This window comes from Gracilinanus agilis, chromosome 4 (assembly GCF_016433145.1).
Source record: "Gracilinanus agilis isolate LMUSP501 chromosome 4, AgileGrace, whole genome shotgun sequence".
Lineage (NCBI taxonomy): Eukaryota > Metazoa > Chordata > Mammalia > Didelphimorphia > Didelphidae > Gracilinanus > Gracilinanus agilis.
The window spans coordinates 164353976-164381074 of record NC_058133.1 but is presented as its reverse complement, the minus strand read 5'-3'; the positions used below and the strand labels follow the sequence as shown (position 1 = coordinate 164381074).

General features: G+C 42.0%; 1 protein-coding gene across 1 annotated transcript in view; it reads left to right on the top strand.

The window, feature by feature from the left end:
* KIRREL1 (kirre like nephrin family adhesion molecule 1) overlaps nt 1-26861 on the top strand; it is a 172671-nt gene extending 145810 nt beyond the window's left edge. The window contains exons 4-15 of the mRNA XM_044674037.1: nt 14462-14619; nt 15843-15993; nt 18016-18121; nt 18380-18528; nt 18882-19009; nt 19985-20111; nt 20222-20322; nt 21348-21546; nt 24451-24558; nt 24759-24898; nt 25381-25458; nt 26303-26861. Coding sequence (XP_044529972.1) covers nt 14462-14619; nt 15843-15993; nt 18016-18121; nt 18380-18528; nt 18882-19009; nt 19985-20111; nt 20222-20322; nt 21348-21546; nt 24451-24558; nt 24759-24898; nt 25381-25458; nt 26303-26779 — 1922 coding nt within the window. The 3' untranslated portion in view covers nt 26780-26861. The remainder of the gene's footprint in view (nt 1-14461; nt 14620-15842; nt 15994-18015; nt 18122-18379; nt 18529-18881; nt 19010-19984; nt 20112-20221; nt 20323-21347; nt 21547-24450; nt 24559-24758; nt 24899-25380; nt 25459-26302) is intronic.
* The last annotated feature ends 238 nt before the right edge of the window (nt 26862-27099 follow it).

Below are 27099 nucleotides of genomic sequence, written 5' to 3'. Positions count from 1 at the left end.
GAAGGAAGGAAGGAAGGAAGGAAGGAAGGAAGGAAGAAAGGAAGGAAGGAAGGAAGGAAGGAGGAAGGAAGGAGGAAAGAAGGAAAGGAAAAAAGAAAAGAAAGTATATGATATTGGATTTGAACTCTTGAAGATGTTTTCCTGATTCCAAACCCAGTGTCATGTAGCTGCCCATGAATAGATAGAATAGAACAGAGAGGCAAACAGGGTTGCAATCTCCTGGTCCAGGGAACATGAAGCATGAATTCTGTTGAAAGGGATGGAGAGGGAGAGGGAGACAGACAGAGGGAATGAGAGAAAGAGAGAGAGAAAGTGAGAGAGTCTACCCTCCCCTGCTTCATGCACTATTCTGACCTGGCTTATCTTCCTCTGCCTCCCTTCTCCCTTCCCTTCTACATCCCAAACTTCCAACCATCTCTAGCTAAAGAAAGGCATGAATGAGGCTGCTTTCCTTGGTTCCTTTCTGCCTGGGCTCAGTGTTTACAGGGCTGGGGCTAAAGGCTACGATGTCCCCAGAAACCAGAAAGGAGCATTTGGGCTTTCCCATGCCTTGTATTTTGCCAGCCTCAGCCAGAGCCTCAGCCCTATCTCCTCATAGGCATATCTTCCACCACTCCTCCAGAGAACAAACTTCCTGCTCAGCCTACTTCAGACAGAGTATGATATCCCTATCCTACTTCACACTGCAGGATGGTATGTAAAGGCATTCTTCTGAAGATTCACACACACACACACACACACACACACTTAAATGTAAATCTGCTTACCTAAAACATAGATGCACATTTAAATGGTTTCCTGGGAAAGCCCACATATGCATTCTGTGCCAGGTTGAAGGATCAGCTTGACTAAACTGGGGGAGGCTCACCACCAGAAAGTTGCTTCAGGGTAGTGAAGTGACATTTTTTCAGTCCCAATTGTTCATGAAGACCATCTATTAAAGTATTGAGGTCCTACCATCTATTCTGGGGGTGGAAGTACCCACATGGGGGAGATACCAACTCCTGGAAATATCAAAATGCAACTCAAGCCCACACAAATGGATATATGTGATCACAGATACATGCACGCAAGCATGTGGATGGAAATACAAGTCACATATAAGCTAAGACACATGTGCATACTTGTATATAACTTCAATGGCAACGAGCATTTATTAAGTATGTACTATTATGCGTAGACACATCTCCCAGCTTCTAGAGCTTAGGGTCTAGTAGAGAGATATATACACAGATAACTGTAATACAAAAAAAACCCATGCTAAATGTATCTGAGAAGTAAAGATGGAGATAAGGAAGGACGGAGACCATTCCAACGTGGAGGAAAAAATATGGAGGCAGGAAAATATAGGGCTTGCATAGAGGATGGAAGATGGTCCCATCCATTGGGAACAAAGACCACATGGAAGGGGGTTGTACAAGATAAACCAGGATAGATCATGGGGTGGAAAGTTCTGGGGAATTTTGAATGCTAGGTTAAGGAGGTTGAAATTTATTCAATAGTTGGGGGCTGCTGGGTGGCTCAGTGGATTGAGAACCAGACCTAGAGATGGGAGGTCCTGGGTTCAAATCTGGCCTCAGACACTTCCTAACTGTCTGGGCAAGTCACTTAACTCCCATTGCCTAGTCCTTACCACTCTTCTACCCTGGAACCAATACACAGTATTGATTCCAAGATGGAAGGTAAGGGTTTAAAAAAAAAAAGAAAGAAAAGAAATTTGCCTGAGAGGCAATAGGGAGCTCTTTAATAATTTTGAGTAGAGGAGTGACCTACCCAGATCTATGCTAAAGCTGGTAGTAATTTAAAATAAAGAGAGAGTAGAAAAGGAGAGTTATTGCAGTTATCCAGGTGCTTGGTAATGAGAGCCTATGTTTTCCTAAGGCACAATTCTGACCATATTACTTCTCCACTCAAACTTCGGTGGTTCCCTTTTACTATTTTAGAATCAAATACAAATTCTTCTAGTTGACATTTAAAGGCTTTCACAATCTATCTTCCCAAACTTATTACACATGATGCCCTTTCACATATTCTATTTTCTTTAAAATTTTTTTTCAAATTTTATTTATTTTTTTTATCTCTTCTATTTTCCAGCCAAACTATTTTTCTTATGGTTTCCTCACATATAACATTTCATCTCCCTTTGCACAGGCTGTCCCTTGCTTGGAATGAATTCTCTCCTCTTTCCCACGTCAATCACATTCCTTCAAGTGCCACCTTCTGTAAGACTCCTTTCCTGATCCCCCAAGCTCTATAGTGCTCTCCCCATAAAAATTGCTTTGTAGTTGTACATTTATTTTGTATGTACCCATGTATGTGCATGTTGTCTCCTCCCGTAGAGTTCATTGTCAGGAAGGAGTATTCCATTTTTGTCTTTGTATCTCCAGGACAATCTAGCTAGCAGATTGCAAGCACATCATAAATGCGTGTTGCATTTATTAAGAACCTACTGTGTGCCAGGCACTTTGCTAGATCCTAAAAACACTAAGACAAGAATAAGCCAGCCCCTGCCCTGAAGGAGCTTACTTTCTACTGTGAGGAAACAACATAAACTGAGAAAATCCAGTAGGAAATAGAGGCAAGGTAATTTTGGGAGGAGAGAACCAGCAACTTGAATGCTCAGGATAGCTTTCTTGTAGGAGGTAGCATTTGAGCCGAGTTTTGAAGGAAACTAAGGATCGTAAAGGGCAAAAACAAGAATGGAATGCATTTTAAGCATGAGAGGTAGCATACGCTGTAGGGAATGGCAAGCATGACTACTCTGTGGAGGGCATGAAGAAAAGCACTGAGCCTAGAAAAGCCTAGTAAGGTAAGCTGGAGTCAGACTACGAAGGACTTTGAAGACCAAGTGGAAGAATTTGTATTTTATCCTGGAGACAAGAGGGAGCCATCGGTGTTTCCCAAGCAGGGCAGCAACATAGTAAAACCTATGCTTGAAGAATATCAATTTGGCAGCTAATTGGAAGATAGATTAGAAAAAGGGAGACTCTGGAGACAGAGAGATTATTGAAGAGAAGCTATTACAATAGTAAAGAGAAGAAGTGATGAGAGCCAGTATTAAAATATTCAGTGTCTCCTAATCTGTGCCATGTATTCTAGACACAATTAGTACATGCAACATTCAAAACGTGTGCTTCAAGCTGACTGTGTCTTCGTGGTCCTCCAGGAACGGTGACTCAGTCCACTCCTCTTTGGCCTCTCTAGTCCCTACCACTATAACATATCCCAGACGAGGCAGCAGGTCCTGATTCTTCCCAACTATGGGAAGGAAAGGAGGAACATCAGGATGAATGGGTCTAGAGAGCCAAGTGCATCTGTGCTTGAAAGTAGACTAGAAACCCAGCAGGGACCTGGGTCAGGCCTCCCCATCCTCATCTTGAGGATGGCTAGCTCAGCAAAAGGGTGGGAGAAGATATTTAGTGGAGGGCAAGAAGCCAAAGAATAAAGGAAGAAACCAGAGACAAATGACTGGGAATAGAAGTGAGAGACTGAAAATCTAAAGGAGAAAGACTTTTTTTATAACTCAATTTCAATAAGAAACCAAAAAAAAAAAAAAAGAAAGAAAGAAAAAAGCTAGCTCACAGAGAAGCTCATAAAGAAAAAAAATTTAAAAAAGAAAAAATTCAAATAGAGACAAGAATACAATGATGTATTGGGCTCAAAAGTATGCATGGGGTGTGTGCTGGGTCTTCTGGCATAACCTATAAGCACACATTATCACTGGTCATTCCCCTAGAGAGGAACTAAGTAGTGACTTGGTGGCCTCTACAAAATGGACTACACACCCAGTTTTTCTTCTTTACACATTTATTTATTTTTAAACCCTTAACTTCTATGTATTGGCTCATAGGTGGAAGAGTGGTAAGGGAGGGCAAGGGGGGTCAAGTGACTTGCCCAGGGTCACACAGCTGGGAAGTGTCTGAGGCCGGATTTGAACCTAGGACCTCCCATCTCTAGGCCTGACTCTCAACCCACTGAGCTACCCAGCTGCCCACCTTCTTTACACATTTATGATTATAACATGAAGAAAAATGAAGAAAAGGCTCCCAAAGAAAAAGGAAACCCTTTAGATCCTCCAGATATTGTGGAAGCACACAAAGAAATGCCAGAATGGTTCTAAAGAGAAAAGTTTTAAAAGAAGATATTAAGAATGAAATCATGTTAGAAATCAGAACTCTCAATGTCAAATTTTAGACAATAGCAGGGTGGAAATACAGAATACATGATAGAAAATCTCTCTTCAGAAACAAAAGCTTTTAAAGAGAGAATGGCAGATTTAGAATATAAAATACGGTGATTGAAATTTTATAGAAGAGATGCAAAAAACAACTTTAAAAGAACCCAAAGACTCTATATAAGACTCGAGAACTGAAACCAAAAACAAGTTATGCAGATATAATATAAAGATCACATCTCTCAGAAGAACTTAATATAGATATATAGAGCTATGTAATATATCTGTATTTAAAAATGTGTGTTTGTGTAAATATAATCTGAACGCCATATATCAGGAATCATGTGCTTGGAACTTTTAAAGGCAGGCAACAAAGTATTGATGGATTGAATCCATAAATTGGTGTCAGAGAAATATATTTGCCTAAGTACAAATGTCATCTATAGCAAACAATCAGCAAACAGTTATTAAATGCCACCTATTTGTCAGACACCTTGTAAGGCAGTGAGGCCACAAAAGGAATGGAGATACCAAGGCAAAAATGAAATAATCTCTTCCCTTAAGGAGTTTACATTCTATTACACAGGCATATTTAAACCTCACACTTAAAATTCTCATTTATGAAGTGATTACATTTCTCAGTTTCAGTAAGAAACAAAATGTTGCAGGCAACCAGCGAAAGATTCTTAACTATAATGCCAATTTGAATAACCCAGGATTACTCCTCAGTCACAGGAAATTGGAGAAGGGGATGGAATGTTTATTCCATAAAGCAAAAGAGCTCAAGCTAGAAGTTAAATTAATATATTCTTCAAAACCGAGATCAGTCAGCAATGAAAAAAGTTAAGCTTTTTACAAAAGAGAGCCATTTAGAAGATTAAAATCAAGTTTTAAAACAGAGGTAAGCAGAATATTTGAATTGCAAACACTCCAAACGAAAGAAAAACAAGATAAGCAAAGAAGTATAATTTTCCAGGAAATATTAAGTAGTAAAATTAATTAGTTCATGTTTAGAGATTATTTCTTTAAGGAAAAAACTAAATTGAACTATAAGATAAAAGAACAAAGGAGGCATCCAGGGACAAAAAAAGAGTCTAAGGTACTGAAAATTTTAAGAGAACTTCAATAAGAGAAGGAAGAAATCTGAATAGTTAATCAAAAAAATAAACATTAAGCGCTTTATTATGTGCTAGACACTATGCTAAGCACTAGGGATAGGGGGGAAAAAAGCAAAAAGGAAAGGAAAAAAATACACACAAGAGGAACAGAGTGTAAATGGAAGGTAATATCTGAGGGAGGGCATTAGCAGTGAGATAGCGATCAGGAAAGATCAGTTGCAGAAAGTGAAATTTAAGCTAAATCTTGAAGGAATCCAGGAGGCAGAGGTGAGGAGAGAAAGTATCATAGGTAGAGGGGCCGGTTAGTTGAAAAGACTGACTTGGGAAATGGAGAGGTGTGTGAAAAGAACAATAAGTATCCAATGTTGCTCAATCATAGAGTTTATAGAGAGAAATTAATTGTAAGATGACTAGAAAGGTAGGAAGAGATCAGGTTGTGAAGGGCTTTAAAATCCAAACAAAGAATTTTACATTTGGTCCTGACGGTCCCTAGGGAGCCACTGGAGTCTAGTGAGGAGAGAAGCCATACATAAGACTTGTAATAGCCCAGGTATGAGGTGATGAGAGCCGGCACCTGTGTAGTGCCTGTGTGATTGCAGAGAAGGAGGTGCTGGGAAAGTGGAAACAACAAAGCATGGCATGTCTTTGCACTAAATTGTCCAATCTCTTGTAAGGGAATAATATCTTCTGTGGGAGAGATAATAGGAGATATGCAGAAGGGGGAAAGGAAGGTAAAATATAGTGGGGCGCTAGAGATGTACCCCCACCCTAGTCTATAGAAAGCAAACGGCTGCATCCCTTTAGTTTCTCAACAAAAGTAGGGACTGTGGACAAGTGAGATAATAGCAATGGAGGAGAGTTACGAGGGTGCAAAGAGTAAGGTCTTGTCCCTGAAGGAAAAAGAAAAGGGTGCTGTTAAGAACATTCCTATAAAGAGTTTCCATGGGTGAGTCTGTGGTTAGGAGCTTTATGATCAGTTTTATCAGAGTGAAAGAATGTACACGATGGGAGACTACCTTCTCTGAGAAGTGGATTGGAAGTCAGGGTTAGAGATGGGAGGTCCTGGGTTCAAATTTGAACCCAGTTATGTGAACTTCCTAGCTATGTGACCCTGGGCAAGTCACTAAACCTCCTAGCCCTTACTACTCTTCTGCCTTGGAACCAGTACACAGTATTGATTTTAAGACAGAAGGTAAGGATTTAAAAAATAAAAAAAGAATAGTGAGTGAACTTTGTGAGTTCAGGGGATAGGCATTGGTCCTCATGGTTGTGAACAAAGAATGATTCCAGACACATAACATTACTTCCAGTTAGTACAGCTTCCTGCATAACTTACTATTTCTAAGAGTTCAAGACACCAGGAAAGAAAGGAAGGATGTTGTAAGATCTACAAATTTAATAGCATAGAAATGTAATAGAGGTGAGAATTCAAATTTGGTACCCTAGAGATAACCCACAAGAGACACAAAATGATGAGGGAACAAATAAGGGTATAATCCATGGATCGGAGAGTTAATTTCAGCATGAACTAACTGTAAGGAAGAGAAAAAAAAGAGGACAGAGCAAAAGAAAATGTATTATAAAAGAATATTACCTAAACCAAGGGAGTGGAGAAAAAAAGATTTTGAACTACATGCCTAATTGGAAAGAGATGGGTCAAAAGAAAGGACAAATGAGATAAATGAAAGAAATAAGGACATCGAATTGAAGGAAGGAATGAATAGTTTAAGAAAACTGAAGGAATTTGGGATAGTGTAAACAGTAGTGAAGGTTGGGAAGGGAGCCTAGAACAGTGAACTAACGTAAAAAATATGTAAGCAAAACTAATTGTAGCAACAAAGTTCTGACAAAAGGAAGTGGGGGAAATCAACAAAAAAAGGAATAAATGGAGGAAAACACAAGTCTACCATCATAATCCAAAAAGTCAAAGGATTAAACAATACAAAAAAATTTATAGTATAGAAGAATAGATAAGAAAACAAAATCTACCAATCTCTATATTAAAAAAATAAAGCAATACAAAATGAGAGGCTGGAACAAAGTGATTGCAAAAATAAAAATTAAAAAAGCAGGAGCTGCACTCCGTCCTTAAAAAATGCACAATGTCAGGGTGATAAACCAGAAGACTAGAAAACTAACAATAAACAAGGCCTAAATACCACAAAATAGGAAATCTCAAAAATTAGAGGAAATATGATATGTTATACAAAAATACTATAGAAATGAAATTATAAAACTAAATGCTGGTTCTTTCAAAGGATTGAAAATTGATTAAAAAACCTGACCAAATCAATGACACATGTAAAGCCTAGTGGAATTGCTCATTGGCTATGGGAGGGGGGTGGGAGGAAGGAAGGGAAAGAACATGATTCATGTAACCATGGAAAAATCTTCTATACTAAATAAATAAATAAACAAACAAACAAACAAATAAATAAATAAATAAATGAACTTAAAAAAACTGATAAAAATAGAGAAATCAAATTATAAAAGCAAAATAAACAACATGAAATAATAACAGAAGAGAAAACAAAATTCCTCTTAGAACCCAGTGGAACTCAATTATATTCTAGAATAATCAAGAATTTTTTTAAACCCTTTCCTTCTGTGTTAGAATCAATATAAAATATCAATTTCAAGGCAGAAGAGTGGTAAGGAGTAGGCAATTAGGGTTAAAGTGCTTAAGGACACATAGCTAGGAAGGGTCTGAGGTCAAATTTGAACCCTAGTCCTCTAGACTCCCAGGCCTGACTCTCTATACACTGTGCTTCCTATATTCCCCTAGGATAATCAAGAATTGACAGGAAATACATGATTAGCCAGAAATCCAAATTACCCAAATTAATGCGATATGAGTGATTTTAAACAATCCATTCTTTGAAATGAAATCGATCAAGCCATAAAGAACTACTAAAGGGGGTAGTGGACTCTGACCCAGAGAGATTTATAAGTATATCCTATCAAATGTCTAAAGAGCAATTAATGTCACACAAATTATTCTCACAAAATTGGAAAACACTCTACCAGACACCCAACTTCAATACATGAACTCGGGAGGAATAAATCAAAGATTCACTATAGACTAATATTACTACTATTATTGATGCAAAAATTTTCTCTAAAATCTTAGCAAAAAAGACTTTAGTAATACTCAAGCACTTAAATTGATGTTTGCTCTCATAAATGTTATCAGTTCAGATCACAACCTGCCTTTCCAGCTCATCCTGTGCATCTCTTGTCCATATTCTCCCGTAAATTTGACCCGGGTGGTCCACTAACATGCTGGAGGCTTCCCTTTACTCCTGACATTTTGAAGGTACTCGTGGTGGTACCCTGGCTATTCATCCATGATTAATTAGGTCAAAGAATTCCTTGAGACCAATTTCTCTTTTCTTCTTATCTTACATTTCCTAGATAAAAAATATCTTATGCCTTTCCTCAAAATTCTTTGTTGATGGCATATTGTTGCCTACTCACACTTACCATATGCCTCTCCGTTGCCCTCTGTGTGATAATCCATTTTTAATCTTTCTGAGACTGTTGTGTTCTATGTCTGGCTGCCAAACAGCATTATATCCAAAAAATTATTCAAGTTGGATTTATACCAGGGATGCAAGGATGATCAACATTTAGGAAACAATTAACATAATTAATCATAATAAAGACAAAAACAAAACCACATGATTATACCAATTGGTGCAGAATAAGCCTTTCACAAAACACAACACTTTTTTCCCCTAAAAACTTCTATCATACGTTTTTATATTTTAAAGAACCATAGGTGATAAAACCATCTATACTAAATAAATGTACCAAATGATATCATATCTAAAGTAATAAAGGAAACAACAGCAAAAATGCTGTTAATATCATGGTTTGCAGTTTCCCTCTCCAGTCCATTTTACAGAAGAGGAAACTGAGGCAAACAGGGCAAAGTGACTTATACAGGGTCACGTAGCTAACAAGTGTCTGAATCCAGATTTGAACTCTATCCACTGCAGCACCTATGTTTGAAACCAAAAGCTAACGTTATTCACGATGGAGAAATATGGCTTTCTCTATAAAAACATGGGCAAATCAAAACTCCCCTTTTCTCCCTGTGATAATAATAAGATAAAGGCAAAAAGTTGGACATAAGCATTGACAAGAGGGGAAAAAATTATTCCTATTTGCACTGACATGATTTATTTCGAAAACCCCAGAGAATCAGAAAAGAAACAAATTGAGACAACAGATTTAGTAAAAGAGGATAAAAAATAAGTCCATAAAAATTAGTATTTCTATACTGTAATAACAAAGTCCAGAAGGGACTAATAGCAAGGAAAATCTCATTTAAAATAAGTGCAAAATTCATCAAAGTATGGAAGTCAGTCTACCAAGGCATCCTCAAGACATAAATAGAATTACAAAATACCTTAAAGAAATAAAAAATGACTTAAATAATTAGAGGGGAATTCATAGCTCAGGTTCGAACTAAGCCAAGTATCAAAATTATAATATCTAAATTAACTTGCAGATTTAGGGTTATACTAATCAAACTATTATGGAGGTACTTTATAGAACTAGAAAAAAGTAATAACTAAAAGTAATTTGGAAGGATAAAAAAGACTAGAACTGAATCTCAAGACCAACAGTGAAAAAAAAATGGAAGAAGAAATAAAAAGATCCTGATCTCAAACTGTATTATAAAGTAGAAATCTTCGAAACTATGTATTAGTGGTATCTAGGTGGCAAAATAAGAATCAAGAAGACCCAAGTTTACATTATCTCAGATATTTATTAGCCTTGTGACCTTGGGCAAGTAACTCAACCCCTCATCCTCAGTAATCTCAGCTATAAAATGGGATTATTATAATACCTGTAGTGAGGATCAAATGATATCAGTCTATATTGAAATCGAATCCAAACCAAATATTTATAAAACTCTTTGCAACTTGCACACTTCTATAAACACCAGATATTGTTATTACTAAATTAGAAAAATAAATAAATTGAAACAAGATAGATAAGAAAGAATCAGAAGTAATATAGTAACAATGTTTGCTAACCTGAGAACAGAACCAATTTAAGTAAACAAAAGGAGGAAAACAATATACATGTCTACAAGGATATAAACTGTAAAAATAGCAAAATGAAAATTGGACACTGGGTGATTATCATGGCCAAGCTTAGTCCTTCAGAAGTGCTGAGAAAAATGCACTTCTTGATTTTCTTTTTTGTAGAGATGGGTGAGAGAGCTTGTTTATGCTGTCAGACATGATCAAAGTGTTAGTTGGTTTTTGTTGAAGTCTTTTCCCCCCTTTTTTCTCTTTTAATCTTTGTAACAAGTGTAGGTTTTTTGGTCAAGGAAATTAGGGAGGCTTATTTTTGGAAATGATTGTGATTTTTTAAGAGACATGGTTCAAAGGAAAGCATATTGGCTCTAGAGTCAGGGACCCTGGGTTAAAATCCTTCCCCTGATGCTTACTGTCTTGAGTTAGTCCCATGACTTCCTGGGGCCTCAATTTCCTCATCTGTAAAATGAGGGGGTTGGAGTAGATTATCTCCAAAGGCCCTTCTAGCTTGCTATCTATGGCCCTATAATCCAAATGTCTATTTTTTAAAAAGAGGACGGATGCAAGTGACGTTGGCAAAGTAAAAAAGACAGGATTTTCAAATAAAGATGATTGAGAAAGGAGTTCAAGATAGTACCTAAGTTTTATAGAAGAGGGACTGACTGAATCATGTTAACATGACAAGAATAGCAAGACAGAAATCAAGAGCTCTGAACTTTAAGCCAGGAAGACAAAGGTTGAAATCCCCCCATCAATTAGTCAACAGGCATTTTTTAAAGCACCTACTATGAGCAGGAAACATGTGAAAGGTACTGGGGATATAAAGAGTGAAGCAATCCCTATTTGCAAAGAGTTTCCATTCTAATGGATGACACAAGTACACATATAAATATATCAAAGGTGGAATATAAAGTATAAAACACGAGGTGGTTTGGGAGAGAGGGCACTAGTAACTGAGGGGATCAAGGAAGTCTTCATGTAGAAAGTGGTGTTTGAGCTGCATCTTGAAGTAAGAGAGGAGTTTCTAGAAGGTAGAAGTGAAGAGGGAGTCTTTTCCAAGCATGGGGGGCAGCAATCAAAAGCAAAGAGTCTTCAGATGTTAACTTGCTATGTGAACATGGGCAGATTACTTCAATGAATCTGTAAAATGGGTACAACGATAGCACCTACCAACAGTGCTACTGCAAGGATCAAATGAGAAAATGTTCACGTTGTGCAAAGTGTTTTGCAAATTATAATATTATAGACATGTGAGCTCTTATTAATGGTGTTCCTATTACTGTGGCATTAATGAGGCTCTCCATTCTAGTGAAATATAGAAGGAATGATACTGATCAGGGAGGAGGAAGAGTAAGGAATTTTCAACCAATCGGGGATTTCAGGTGATAAAGTAACACCTTCCTACCTGGGGAGTTTAGAGAAAAGGTGAGATTCTCCTTAGTCAGGGTTCTAGGAAGTGTCATCCTGTAGAGAGGAAAAGGGAAAGAAGATCCACTTTGAACATCCAGAAAATCCTCCTCTTCCTGCCTCTTCCCCAGAGAAGTGCCTGCTCATCTCTCTTTACCCCACTCTGTCCACCACTTTCTGCCTCTCGTCTTTTTTTGCTGGTTCTCAGAGTAACCAAATCCTCCCTTATGACACTCCTACTATCATTTGGTTGTGAGGAGTATGACTGAGAACAGGTAAGACAATGGGTATAAAAGCTTTGAAAACCTTAAATCCATACTCATGCCAGCATTAAGGTTTACAAAGTATTTTGTTCACAACAACCCTATGAGATTGGTTAAGTTTGTTATTCACATTTTATAGTTGGGAAAACCTGGAAACCAGCAATCCCTGAGGTTAAGTCCTATCTCTGCTACATAATAGCTGTCTGAGCCAGAACAAATTAATTTAATCTCTCAGAGGTCTCGTCCAGGGGCATCAAACTCAAATAGAAACAAGGCAGTTAGGTGGCTTAGTGGATAAAGCACCAAGCCTGGAGTCAGGAAGATCTGAGTTCAAATCCAGCCTCAACCATTTACCAGTTATGTGACCTTGGGCAAATTGCTTGACCTTCCCTGCCTCAGTTTCCTCATCTGTCAAATGAGCTGGAGGAGGCAAACCACTTCAGTATCTTTTTCCAAGAAAATTCCATCTATAGTGTGTCCATGCAGTCATGAAAAGTCAGACACAACTGAACAACAAATAAATCTATGCTTTATTGTATTTTTATTTATTATGTTAAATACTTTCCAGTTACATTTTTATCTGGTTCAGGCCACTTTGAAGTACTGTGGACTGCACTTGGACCCATGTTTGACATCTCTGCTCTCGGAAATTTTCTGAAGTTATATGAAGATGGTAGTAGAGGGAGAGAGGGAGTTTCCTCACCTGGAAGTTCCCTATATCAGTGAGGTTCTCTCTCTCTCTCTCTCTCTCTCTCTCTCTCTCTCTCTCTNTGATCAAAGGATTTGAATGGATGATTTTCAAAAAAAAAAAGAAAACATAAAACATGTGTTAATAATTACTTTAGAAATATATCCAACCTCACTTCATCATTAAAAGAATGCAAATTAAAAACAATAACAGCAACAACAACTTTGTGGTACCATTTCATACCATTTCACGCATTTCAGAACTGACATTATCATGAAATGTAACCCTGACGAGGTTGTAGACAAATACATTCTTATTTGCTAATGGAACTGTGAATTGGAGAATCTTTTTGAATGGTTATTTGGTATGCAGAAAATTCAAATAAATATTCACTCTTTGGCCCATTAATTCCCTTGTTGCAAGTAATGATACTTCAAAAGTTTTACACACACACACACACACACACACACACACACACACACATATACACACACACACCCTCCCTCTCTTTCTTTTTGTCCCTTTCTGTCTCTGTCTCTCCTTCCTTCTCTCTGTCTCTCTGTGTCTATGTCTCTCCCTACCTCTCCCAGCTCCCTCTTTCTCCCTCTCTCTTCCTCCCTCTCTCTTGTTTCTTATTTTACAGTTAGCTCAGAGGGGTGAAGCTATTAAACTTCAGAGGTGGGGTCAGATCCTTGGTTTACTGGCTTCTAGCTTAAGCTCACCTGTAGCTGCAAATTAAAAGTGCTTCCTTGCTGTTGGGCACTATCACACGTAGTCATAGATCCTCAGAGGAACCAAGGCACTCTGATTCCAGGGTCCAGGATGAAGGCTGTGACTTGGTCTTATATGTCTACCCCGGGATCTAGAATATTCCCCCACCTACATCTCGGTCTTAGTCTCAATTTACCTAACCAACATGAGCATTGCTTTGCCTCTGCCTTGTCCCCTTCCACCAGAGAAAAAGAAAATTGCTTGTTCAGAGGCCACCTCATCGTCCTTATCGCCTATCTTAGCCTGGGTCCCTGTCTCCTTTTCACTATTAAAGATCAATAATAAATAGATATTTATGTAACCCTTTAATGGTTTCCAAAACTCATTACATGCTTTATCTCATTTAATAATCTTACCCAAACCCTGTGAAATTGGTATTGTGGGTGGTATAATCCCTATTTTGCAGGTGAGGAGACAGGTTTAGAGGTTAAGACATCCTTAGTCACAGAGCTGGTAGGTATCAGAGGTAGATTCCAGACCAGGACTCAGTACCTCCAGGTCCAACATGCTATCCACCATAATTCGCTACCTTCCAAACAAATATGTCATGATTGGCTAAACCCCATATGAGACAAGAACATACAGATTTTTATTTTCTCCACCCTTGAATCTTCCCTTGCACCAAAAAGTTCGTAGTGGGGAGACTTACCAAGAGGAGGCGTGTTCCCCCTTGTTCTTCAGTAGCCCTGCTGAGTTCTGCTTGGACCCTAAGCCATTCTAGTTTTAAGTATACTCACAAAACAGAGATATCGCACCTATAACGGTATCTATATTTGCTTTCCTATCTTGGAGGTTCCCCCATGAGGCATCATGGACCATACCAGAACCAGCAACAGCCTTAGGAACCCGGAGATTTCAAACTTAGTAGGTAGAGAGATACTTCAGAGGTACCCACTGGGTTGAGTGAGATGGGAGTAGGAACTTGACCCCATACCAGCTGTGTCTACCTCAATTCGAGCTAACTGTGTTTTTCTCTTTCTCCACAGTCCCCCCAGAAGACCCTACAATTGATGGGGGTCCTGTCATCCTGCTCCGGGCAGGGACGCCCTACAACTTGACATGCCGAGCTTGCAGTGCCAAACCTGCTGCCACCATTGTTTGGTTCCGGGATGGGACGCAGCAGGAGGGGGCTATGACCACAACGGTGAGGTCCGGGGCTCTGGCTTACCTGCCCAGTGGTAATAGAGTCATCTTTCCTACCTGCCCTGGACCTGGGCATAGTCTTCTATGTCTAGCCCGAGATCCAAAGTATTCCTCCATCCACATCCTAGTCTCCACTCACCTACTGAACATGGGCATCCCTCTGCCTCCATCCCCCATCAGACAAAAAGAAAATTACTTGTTCAGACCCCATCTTGTCCTCCTCAACTCCAGTCTTAGCCTGGGTCCCATCTCACTGATCAACTGAGGTTAAACAATAAGGGAGTATTTACTGAAGTCTTTCCTACCCTCCATAGACTGCCCTTATCCTATATTTCTAGCCTTTTCTTTTTCTACACTGAAGCCAAATTGGAAAAAAAGTGTGTCCGACCTTGACACATCTCCAGCATTCTTCCACCTTTATGACTTTACTCAGATCAATCCCTATCAGGAAATGTTCTCCCTCCCTCTCTCCCCCTTCTACATTTTGAATTCCTCTCCATCCTTTGAAACCCAATTTAAATGCTACCTCCAGGAAGCCTTCCCTAATCCCCTCAGTTCCTAGCAGCCTTCCCTCCCCCTCAAACTTCACACAATAATTTGCCTCTCTCTGATGCACTTACTGCACAATAATGTATATTCATATTATCTAGGAGTAGGTCCTATCCTCCCACGAGATTGGAAATATCTTTAGGGCAAGGATCAAATATGATTTAAACTTTGCCTTTCTCCAGCTTCTAGTACAATGCTCTGCACACAGTAGGTGCTTAATAATTATTAGTTGAATGAAAGAATGCCCAGCACTGTGCTTAGCACCATGAAAAGCTACATAAAAAATGATACTATCCCTGCCCTCGAAGAATTTATAGACTCTTTGGGGATAAAAAATATACATTCACTAAAAAAAAAACCACCTACCAGGCAAGAACCAACTGAACAGGACAGGCTGTAAGGTCATTGGTAGTTCTGTAGAAGGAGAGATCCCTGTGGCTTGGGGAGAGCATGAAAGACTTCGTGGAAAAGGTAAAACTTGAGCTCCAGCTTCATGTCAAAGAATCCTAGAATTGGAACTTAAGGGCTTAGCAGCAAAAGGGAGACAGTTCTGCTCCTTCCTCCCTAGGTAGCTCAAGTCATTATTCTTTGATCCCAAACTTGGGATAGAATGGGTCATTTTTTATATTTTCTTGGGGTTTTTGCCTCTCTTCCAATACCCCAACGCGGGACCAGGAGGTGCTGAAAGACGGAAAGAGAGAGACCACAATCAGCCAGCTACTCATCTACCCCACCGACTTAGACATCGGCCGTGTCTTCACCTGCCGAAGCACCAACGAAGCCATCCCTGGTGGAAAGGAGACCTCTATCGAGCTCAACGTACATCGTGAGCCTGGGCAGCATGGGGACTTCTTGGGTCTGGGGGGATGTGGAGATGCAATAGAGTATAGTAAAAATAAATCTGGATTTAGAGTCAGAATATGAGAGCTTAAATCCCTGGGCACCTAGAGTAGATAAGAGTCCAGACTTGGCTTTGGGAAGTTATTGTTTTTCAGTCATTTCAGTTGTGTGTCTGATTCTTTGTGTCCCCATTTGGAGTTTTTTTGGCACAGATATTTGAGTGGCTTGCCAAGTTTCCTTCCATTAGACAGATGAGGAAACTGAGGCAAACAGGGTTAAATGTTTTACCCAAGATCACAGCTAGTCATTGAGGCCAGATTTAAACTCCCAAAGTTGAGTTCTCCTGACTCTAGGCCTAACAATTCCTTCTATTGAGCCACTTGAGTAGAAATCATGCTCAGACATTTATTAGCAGTGTGACCCTGGGCGAGTCATTTCACATCTATCTACATTCTTTCTCTCATCTAAAAAATGGTCATCTATTAGCATCTACATTTCAGGGTGGTTGTGAGAATCAATTGAGTTAACCTATCTAAAACACTTTGGAAATCTTAAAGCTCTGCATACATTCTAACTTCTTCTTCCTCCTTCTTCTATAACCTCCATCTAGCTCTAAAAGCATCTGAACTGTGGGGCAGCTCAGTGGCTCTTAGATAGAGAGGCAGACCTGGAGATAGGAAGTCCTGGGTTTCAATCTGACCTCAGACACTTCCTAGATGTCATGATCCCAGACAAGCCATTTAACACCCATTGCCTAGCCCTTATGGCTCTTCTGTCTTGGCACCAATACAAAGTATTGATTCTAAAAGGGGGAAAGGTTTCTTTAAAAAAAAAAAAAAAGGCTATGGTTTGGGTAAACAGGAGAAGCACTGCCCTATAAAATCATCTCTCCTAAGCAGGCTGGGCAAAGCTCTGCAGTGAGTGGCAGAACCTCAGAGCTGAAAGGTGCCTCAGAGGCCATCTAGTCCAATCCCTACCTGAGAAGATGGCCTCTCTGCCCCAGACCCGGTGTAGAGCAGTCATCTGGTCTGGCCTTGAAGAAGTCCCGTGAGGGGCAACTCCCTGACTCTGGAAGAGAGCTCTTCCACCTTTGGCATCCCCTTCAGGGACAAAGAAGGAAGTGCCACGGTTTCTGGCCAGTCTGAGGGGGGATGGTCAGCCCTGAGATCCAAGGCAGGGGCAGAGCATTAGGAATTGAGGGGTTTGTCTTGCTTTAAGTGAGAAGTGACTGACCGTTGCTTCTGATTGAAGCGTCATCGCCGCCTAGCGACAGCTATGTGAAATTATACCCACATCCATTCAGAAACCTGCCTGCCCTCTTTGCAGGACCCTAGAATTTAGGACTGTAAGGCACTTTGGAAATCTTCTAGTTTGGGTCCATTTTATGGATGAGAAAAATGAGGCCCAGAGGTGTTACTTTAATTCAACTCAAATATCTTGCCCAGCGTAATCCAGGTAACAGGGGCTGGAATTTGAACCTACTTCTTCTAACTCCTAATCTAGGGCTGTTCTGCTCGATCGTGTTCATTCTACCCCCAATGGACATTTTATTGAGCACTTACTGTCTGCAGCAAGTGTACTAAGAGTCAGGAGAGTTCTTATTTACATAAGACTCAATCTCTACCCCTAGGTGATTTATTTAATATTCCTATGCCTCCGATTTTTTTTTTTTTACCTCTAAAATGGAGGTGGAGAGTGTGATATGTTGGGCTAGACACTCTCTAAGTTTCCTGCTCCTTCTCAATTTATAACTTTTATCTCCATGGACTTGTAAGTCTTTATATTTCTTTTCAATCCCCTAAAGGCTGTGAGGCCAACAATTCCTCAGGAACAGAAGTAGGGGAGGTAAACTATTCAGTGCAATTGATAAATGTTGAACTCGGGTTCCCGATTGTGCTTGTCCTAGTGTTTCAGGAGGGCAGGAAATGGGGGAAGTGGGGAGAAGGACAGGACAGTATCCTTTCATATTTGACTAGTTATGACTTCCTTCCTCCACCCCACTATATAGATCCACCCACTGTGACCCTGTCCATCCAACCCCAAACTGTGCAGGAAGGGGAGAGAGTTGTCTTCACCTGCCAGGCCACAGCTAACCCTGAAATCCAGGGCTACAGGTGATGGGAAAGGAATAGGGGCTGGGGAGGGCACTGAGTGAGAAGGAAATGGGTTCAGGGAAAGAGGTGGAACCCTGGGGAGAGGAACATGTATTAGAGGGATATTGGGGAAAAGGATGGGAGCAGTATCCTGAGAAAGAGGAGGAGATGGGGGGACTTGGGGATAGAGACATGAGCACAGAGAGGTATTTATGAACATCAGGCTGGGCGGAGGGTTTGGTTTCTAGGAATCTGATCCCCCTTTCTCATATCCCTCAGATGGGCCAAGGGTGGGATTCTGATTGAAGATGCTCATGAGAGTCGCTATGAGACAAAAGTTGATTATTCCTTTTTTACGGAGCCCGTGTCCTGCGAGGTCCACAATGATGTTGGCAGCACCAATGTCAGCACACTGGTGGATGTTCACTGTAAGTATTGATGGTTTGGATCAGGGTAGGGAAAATGCTGATGGCCAGGTAGGTTAGGTGGACCTTGGATGTAATTTGAATTTACTTTCTATATAGAAATGATCTTAAAAGGAGGAAGTGGAGAGGGAAAAAGAAGCCCAACTCCATCTCCTCTCTGGCCCCTTCCCTCACTTCTCTCCTTTCCTCTACTGGGTCTGGGTTATTTGAGAGATGCAGGAGCTAAAGAAAGAGCTGAGGGAAGCTATAAAACAATAGAATCAGGAGAAGAAAGTGAGAAGGTCAAGATAAATCAAGCTAGTTGGTTTGAGAAGGGGGGAAATGGGACCCTAACAAGTCCTTCCTTTCTACTTCAGTTGCCCCCCGAATTGTGGTTGACCCTAAACCCACGACCACAGACATCGGCTCTGATGTCACCATCACATGCGTCTGGGCTGGCAATCCTCCGCTCACCCTCACCTGGACCAAGAAGGACTCCAATATGGTAATTCCCCTTTCTGGTTTATCCAGCAGAGTTCAGGATTAGGGATGTGTGTGTTGGAGCAGAGGCTTCCTATCACACACCCGAAGCTTTGGATTAAGATAGTCATTTTTACTTAGGGGATAGCGTGCTGGACTTGGAGTCTGGAAAACCTGAATTAGACCCCCACCTCAGATACTTACTAGCTGGGTGACAGTAAGCAAGTGGCTTGACCACTCAAACTCATCTACAAATAGAAGCAATCAGCACCTATTTCCTAGGTGATCAAATGAGTTGATAGATGTAAAATAAAGCACTTCAGAAAACTTGAAGAATTATATGTGTCAGCTATTACTGAAATTTCCCATTAAAATCTGAAATGGTGAGTGTAAGGGGCGAAGCATGGGAGAGAACCTCAGAGAGTGGCTGGGCTCTGCCAAAGACAACAGGAGGGGTGAAATGATGAGTGCCGGTGAGAGAAGATAAGATAGGGGGAAAAGTCTGGACTGGGCCATGTCCTGGTTGCCTCATCTCACGATGATGAAGATGCTAATGTCTTGGAAGAACAAAAATGAATGCTAATTGGTTCTTTGGGGGAAGATGAAAATTATTGGTGTGCTTTACCTTGGAGAAGGAAAAGTTGAAGTCTGCCATTCCACAAAAAAAATGAATTTGAAATATTGAGCCTAATAGCAGCAAAGGGGATTTTGGTTAGACAGAAGGAAGAGTCTTTTGTCTGATAGGGTAGGAAACCCTGATGTGAACAACTGCAAGAGACTAGGAATTCATCCTAACCAAAAGAATGGCAGTTGTTCCCTCTCCCAGCACTCAAGTGGAATGGCATAGGGAGAGACAGCTGGTAGTCTCTAGGGCCCCCTTCCAGCTCTGGGATTCACCAGTTCCCTTTCCTGCTTTCTCTCTGATGCCATGTGGAACCTTGAATTGCTCAAGGAAACCAGGCATCCTGATTCCACTCCTGAGGCTGCTCTCTCTGACCAGGTCCTAAGCAACAGTAACCAGCTTTACCTGAAGTCAGTAACACAGGCAGATGCAGGCATCTATACCTGCAGGGCCATTGTGCCTCGGATTGGTGTGGCTGAAAGAGAAGTGGCACTGTTTGTAAATGGTAAGCTTAATGTTGGCTGGGCAAGAGGCGGGTGTTGGTGGGGGGGACCCAGGAGACTGAGACACACAGTGCAAATGTATCTCTTTGTCCTGGTTTCTCTTGTCTCCTAGGACCCCCCATCATCTCCAGTGAGGCTGTGCAATATGCTGTGCGTGGAGATGGGGGCAAAGTGGAATGTTTCATCGGGAGCACACCACCCCCTGACCGAATTGTGAGTACTGGGCTGTCTGGTGGAGACCTTCCCCAGGGGCAAGAGCCTCATTTCAGGGCTCCATCTATTCCTTCATTTTCCATAACTCTTCTTCCTTTCCCCAGTTTCTCTGATACAAGCTCTCCTTGTTTCAACTTTTTATTAAGTTTACACCCTAATAGTTTCCCTTTTTTTCTTGCCCTTTTTTTTACTTCTCCTGCCTTCTCCCTACTCTATTCTCCAACCTCAACCAGTCCTCTTCTGCATCCCCCATGCCCCTCCCCCTCACTCTGAGCCATTAATTCCTTCCGTGACCATTAACCGTCAAACCCCTCATCACATTTAATGACCATTTGGCTAACTCCAGGGCTGCACAGGGACACTTCATTACCACGGCAGCCTGGGCTGCAGGAATGATAGGCTCCCAGGGGGATGTTCTTTTGCACATCCAGGAGGATTTATCCCTGGAAAAGAGCCAGATCCCAGCAGCTAACATAACCCCTTTCCTAGTCTCCCATGGAGTGGAGGAGGTGATTCTAGAATAGACCTCCCAGCTGGGGAGCACGAGTGTGGTGGTCCTGGGGGCTACTGCTCTTGGACTGACCTGTTCTTATAATCTATAGGTTGGTCTTAAAGAGCAGCTTAGTTTAGAGTGGTTTAAATTTTAAGTTGGGGGTGAAGGTGAGATTGGGCTTGGCGTTAGTGTTTGAAGTTATAGTTAATTGGGGTAAGATTAGTTTGGGGTTGGAGTTAAAGTTAGGCTTCATTGATTAGGTTAACATTGATTAGGTTGAGGCTAAGGTTGATAGAGTGAAGGTTGTTACTGGTTTACAGTAAGGGATAATGCCAAGTGCAAGGCTGAGATTCATTTTAGGATCAGTGTTGGGGTTATGGTTATTTGGAGGATTATTTTGGATTGGAATCAGGATTAAATGTTGTAACTCTCTAATAGAATTCAGGGGGTGAGACTCTGAAGCAGAAAAGCCTGAGGGCTCACACTTCATATGGCTCCTTGACTTCTGCCCCCTCCCTTGTCATCTTCCTAGGCATGGGCCTGGAAGGAGAACTTCCTGGAGGTGGGGACACTGGAGAGGTACACTGTGGAGAGGACCAACTCGGGTAGTGGGGTACTTTCCACCCTGACCATCAACAACGTTATGGAGGCTGACTTCCAGACCCACTACAACTGCACAGCCTGGAATAGCTTTGGGCCAGGCACAGCCATTATCACGCTGGAGGAGAAAGGTAGGAAGGGAAAGGGAAGGCCCAGGAGGGGAGAGGAGGGAGGTGTCGGCAGGTAGTGCTCTCCAGAAGCACCATCCTTCTCTATCTTGAGATGTGACCGGAGGGCCAAAAAGATTAGTGCCAGGAGGAGGAGGGCATGGGGAAGGTCCAGACAAGGGAATGTCCTGTCTATCTCGTCTTAGATGGAGATGAGGATACGGGTGTTTAGGAAGAGAAAAAAATAAATACTAATTGGTTCTTCGGGGGAAGATAAAAATAATTGGTCAGAACCCTGAACTAGATATTTAGAATCAAGAGAGCAAGATTCTGAGGGGAAAAGTGATTAACATAGCACTTATCATATGTTGTTCAGTCATGTTCAGGCATATCTGATTTTTGTGACCTCATTTGGGTTTTTCTTGGCAAAGATACTAGAGTGGTTTGCCATTTCCTTCTCCAACTCATTTTACAGATGAGGAAACTGAGGCAAATAGGGTTAAATGACTTGCCCGGGGTTACATAGCTAGGATACGTCAGGTCTGATTTGACTACTTCTTGACTACAATCCTGGTGCCTTATCCACTGAGCTACCTAGCTGCCCTCTTAGTACATAACAAGTGCTTAATAAATATTTATTGATTATTGATCAAAAAGATCCCATCTTTGTCTACCAAGATCTCTTGGTTGCAAAATCACAGAATTTTAATTCTACAAGAGATGTCAGTGATCCAGCACTGTCCTAAATTCTGGCTACTAAATACTCTACAAAGAGTCATCCAGCCATCAATGGATGGTATTATTCAGAGATGTTCACTATTGCTCAAAGACATCTAATGAGGAGGAACTTACTGTTTCCCAAGGTAGCTCATACCACTTTGGGATAGAAAGTTATTGATAAATTTTTCTTTATATCAATCTAAAAAATCTACTGCCTCTTGGTAACTTTCACCCACCGCTCCTAGTTTTTTTTCAATTCTCTGGACCCAGTAGTCTAATTCATCTCATATTACAGTCCTTTAGACATTTGAAAATAACTATCATGTCCTCCAAGAGGCTACTCTTCTCTACATGAGATGTCCTCAGGTCGTCCACCCTGCCTTCATATGGCATGAACTCAAGACCCTTTCTGTCCTGGTGGCAGTCCTCTCTATGAGTTTTAATGTCATGGGACAAAGAGTCCTTACCCACAGGAAGCTTACAACCTGGAGGAGAAGACTTCGTCTCTGACCCCAGAACTCCTCTTGTGATAGAGAAAATATTATATCTCTCCTGAAAAGTCACTTAAGATCACATGAAGAGACACATTGAGCAGGGCAGTTAAAAAATGACTATGCAGGAGAGTCCTGGTGTGAACAATGAGAAGGGATGAATCAGGGAAGTCTTGGGGTAGGAGGGAGAAGAGGAAGGACTCATGGACAAGGTCTGAAAGTTAATGTAATTCCTAGGAAGAATAGGAGTGAAAGAAAACAAAGTTTCTAGATTTATTCTCAGACCTAGAAAGAAGCTGGATCTATTGACTAATAGTCCACAAAGATTAGACCCTAGGGTTGGAGGTCAGTCAGGTACAAGCATTTATTAAATGCTTATTCCATACTCACATAGGAGGGTGGATAGACAAACAGATATGTGGCTCCCAAAAGAAGAGTGGTCTAGCTTTGCTGACAGATGAAAATGAAAGGGATTAACGGATCGATTCAGGTTTAAAAACTAATACAGAAGTCTAAGTGTTAGGACATTTTTGCTTATATTGAGCACAAATCTTCCTCTCCACTTTCCACATATTACTCCTAGTTGGGCCTTTGAGGCAGAATCTAATCCCTATTCCACATGAGAGTCCTTCAAATACTTGAAGGCTCCTGTTAGATGCCTTCTAAAACTTCTTTTCTGTAGGCTAAATATCCTTTGTTCCTTTAACCCAGTGGTTCCCAAACTTTTTTGGCCTACCACCCCCTTTCCAGAAAAAAATATTACTTAGCGCTCCCTGTCACATACTATCACCGCCCTCTCACCACCCCCAAATGTACCTGTGACCATCACCACTTCCCTAGATCACTGCAGCACCCGCCAGGGGGCGGTGGCACCCACTTTGGGAATCATTGCTTTAACCAATTCAATAAACATTTCTGGAGCCCCTACTGAAAGGAAGGAGCTATAATTACCACTAGAGACAGAGAGGGTAGGAATACTAACTTTGCATCTTCATCAGCACCTAGGACAGTGCTCTCTATACATAGTAGGTATTTGTATGCTTTTGTGGTATCCTGTTTGACTTGAACCAGTCTAACTCTAGTACCAAACCTAGTTTAAACTCAAACCCTAATCTTAAAGCTATATCAAAGCCCAGTTCAATTTTAGTTCAATCCTAAACTTAGTCTAAACTTTTACCTTCCCCCTAAACCTTATATTAAACCTTAATATAAACCAGTGGTGTCAAACTTAAATAGAAATGGATCCCTGCCCAGGACACCACATATTGACTTAGAAAACCACAAATTAACATCATCTATGTTATGTTATATTTTTATTTATTTTGTAAAACATTTCCTAATTACATTTTAATTTAAACTCTCACCTAGGAGTTTGCTTGACTTGCAGGAATAGGCCACAAGTTTGACATCTCTGAAAATCCAATGCCAGTTCTAAGTTGAAACTTAATTATAATTTGGAAACTACTTGCCACAACTCCTAAAATTAGCCTAAGCCCAATTTGAGCTCTAAATGGAACAACTGCAAGTCCAAATTTAATCCTCATTCTGATGCCAGACTGAACCCTCAACACAAATATAACCCCTAGGATTGCCCCTAAACTGAACTGTCTCCCCACATTTAAGTCTCAGCCCAATAATTAAGTGAACTTTCATTCCAAATTTAGCCCTTGACTCTCACCTCAGTATGACTCTCACCCCACTGCCCTTCCTTCCACAGAAGTCCTCCCCGTGGGCATCATTGCTGGTGCTACAATTGGCGCAGGAATCCTCCTCATCCTCTTCTTTACTGCCCTCGTCTTCTTCCTCTACAGGCGCCGAAAAGGAAGTGAGTATGGTTTCCAGGTTAACTACGGGTCCCCTCTTCAACCCTTACCCTGAAACCTCCTTATCAGGATTCCTGTCCCCCCACCCTATTGCCTCTGGACGAGACCTCTCTGGGAGCGGCAATGAGGAGGGAAAAGAACTGACACAGTTATCAAAAGATGCCCCCAACTGATTAGAGCCAGTCCTTCCCTTTAACCCTAGGCCGAAAGGATGTGACTCTGAGGAAGCTGGACATCAAGGTGGAAACAGTGAACCGAGAGCCACTCACCCTACACCCAGACCGAGAGGACGATACCGCCAGCGTGTCTACCGCCACCAGAGTCATGAAGGCTATCTATTCGGTGAGGGGCGCCGGACACAATTCCCTCAACTGTCTCTCCTACTAACTCCTCCTTTACCTGACTCTGTCTAGCCCTTGTGTTTCGAAAGCGCCATGCCAGGGGAATTGTGGCCCGGACAGAGTTCCTAGAAAGGACAGATGAGGCAGGTTCCCCTTTAGGCTGCCAGACCTGTGCCTCCTTGTACCCTGGGGGACACCCCACCCTTCACCCTATACCTTATTTAGGATTGTAGCCTTTTAAAGCTGGAAAGACCCTCGGATTCATCTCTCTGAATATCCTCATTTGACAGGTAAGGAAACTAAGGCTCAAGGCCGAGATGGGATTGGCCCAAGGCCATTCTCTGAGTTGGGAGCAGACCGATGATCCGGGCTCCTGACTCCTAATGCTGGGCACTTGCCACCACTTTGCTAGCAGAAGGGAGCATTGCCCTTTGCCTTTAACTACTTAATCTCTTACTCCCATCTACTCTCCTGTCCCTGTAGTCATTTAAGGATGATGTGGATCTGAAACAGGACCTTCGCTGCGACACCATTGACACCCGAGAAGAGTATGAGATGAAGGTCTGGAGTGGGAGTCCCGGAATTGGCAGGGTCAGGGCGGTGTGGATGGGGAGGTGGTGGAATGAGGGGAACAAGGCAGATCTGTAGCTCTCAGTTTTTGTGCCTAGGGAAGGCAGTAGGAGAAGTGACCCACTTAATTGTTTAAAAAAAATTTTTTAAATAACCCTTACCTTCTGTCAGTCTCCATTTGAAGACAGAAGAGTGGCAAGGGTAAGGCAATTGGAATTAAGTGATTTGCCCAGGGTCACACACACCTAGGAAGTCTCTAAGCTCAAATTTGAACCCATGTCCTCCCAACAGCAGGGCTGGAGCTCTAGCTAATGCTGGGATAGTTGCCCCACCAAAATTAACTTTTAAAGATAGTTCCTTTGAAGCAGAAGGATGGATGGGCGGATGAGAGTTAAGGACTCCAGGTCCACTGTGGACATGAGCCAGGGGCAAAAAAGTATAAACCAATCAAGCTTTTTATTTCAAGTGATTCTTTTTAAAATTGTATTTAATTGAATCAACTATTCTTTTTTTAATTTTATTTAATTGATTCAGCTAGTTATTCTTTTTAATTTTATTTAATTGATTCAACTAGTTATTCTTGCTAACTCAGTTCTAAGCTAGCTGTTTTCACCTTGCCAAAGGAATGCGTCCTCAGCATCTTCTACATTTTGGCACCCTGGGGCACAGCCCCAACCCCCTTGGCTAAGTCAGAGAAAGGCACCCGGAACGTGACTCAGATATGGCACTGGTTTTTAGGAGAGGTGTGGCCAGGCCATAGAGGTGGGTTGCCAAGTCTTGGAGGAAACTCTCTCCCTAACTATTACTGTTTCTTTTCTCCCTCCTCATGCTCCAGGACCCCACCAATGGCTACTACAACGTCCGAGCGCATGAAGACCGCCCCTCTTCTCGGGCTGTCCTCTACGCTGACTACCGTGCTCCAGGCCCTGCCCGCTTCGATGCCCGCCCCTCCTCCCGTCTCTCCCATGCCAGCGGCTATGCCCAACTCAGCACCTACAGCCGGGGTCCTGCCCCTGACTATGGCCCCGAACCCCCCGCCCCAGGCCCTCCACCCCCTGGCGGTGGCGAGCAAGCCAGCCAGCTCTCCTATGAGAACTACGAGAAATTTGGTCCCCACCCCTTCCCCGGGGCAGCCAACTACCCCACTTACCGGCTCGGCTACCCCCAGCCTCCTCCCCCAGGGTTGGAGCGGACCCCCTATGAGGCTTATGACCCCATAGGCAAGTATGCCACCGCTACTCGCTTCTCCTACACGTCCCAACACTCAGACTACGGCCAGAGGTTCCAGCAGAGGATGCAGACTCATGTGTAGGGAGCCTGGGGTGGGCGTCTCTGCGGGGCAGAGGAGAAGGCTCTCTTGACTGTTCCCTGATATTCAGGGGCTTTGCCATTTGCTTCCGTCTCGAATCTATCTTCCCCTCACCCTCAACCCCCCCAGCCCAGCTCTCTTCCCACGGCCGTTGGGGAGAAGAACGTGTGTCTGAAACACCCCCTATCCCAAGGATGGTGCTTCATACCCAGAACACTTGGGACTCTCCTGCTCTGTCTCCTGGGGGAGATTTTCCTCTTCTGCTCTGTCCCGCTCCCTCCTCCTAGTCCCCTCTCCCCAGCACGGAGCGGGGAGGGGAGGGC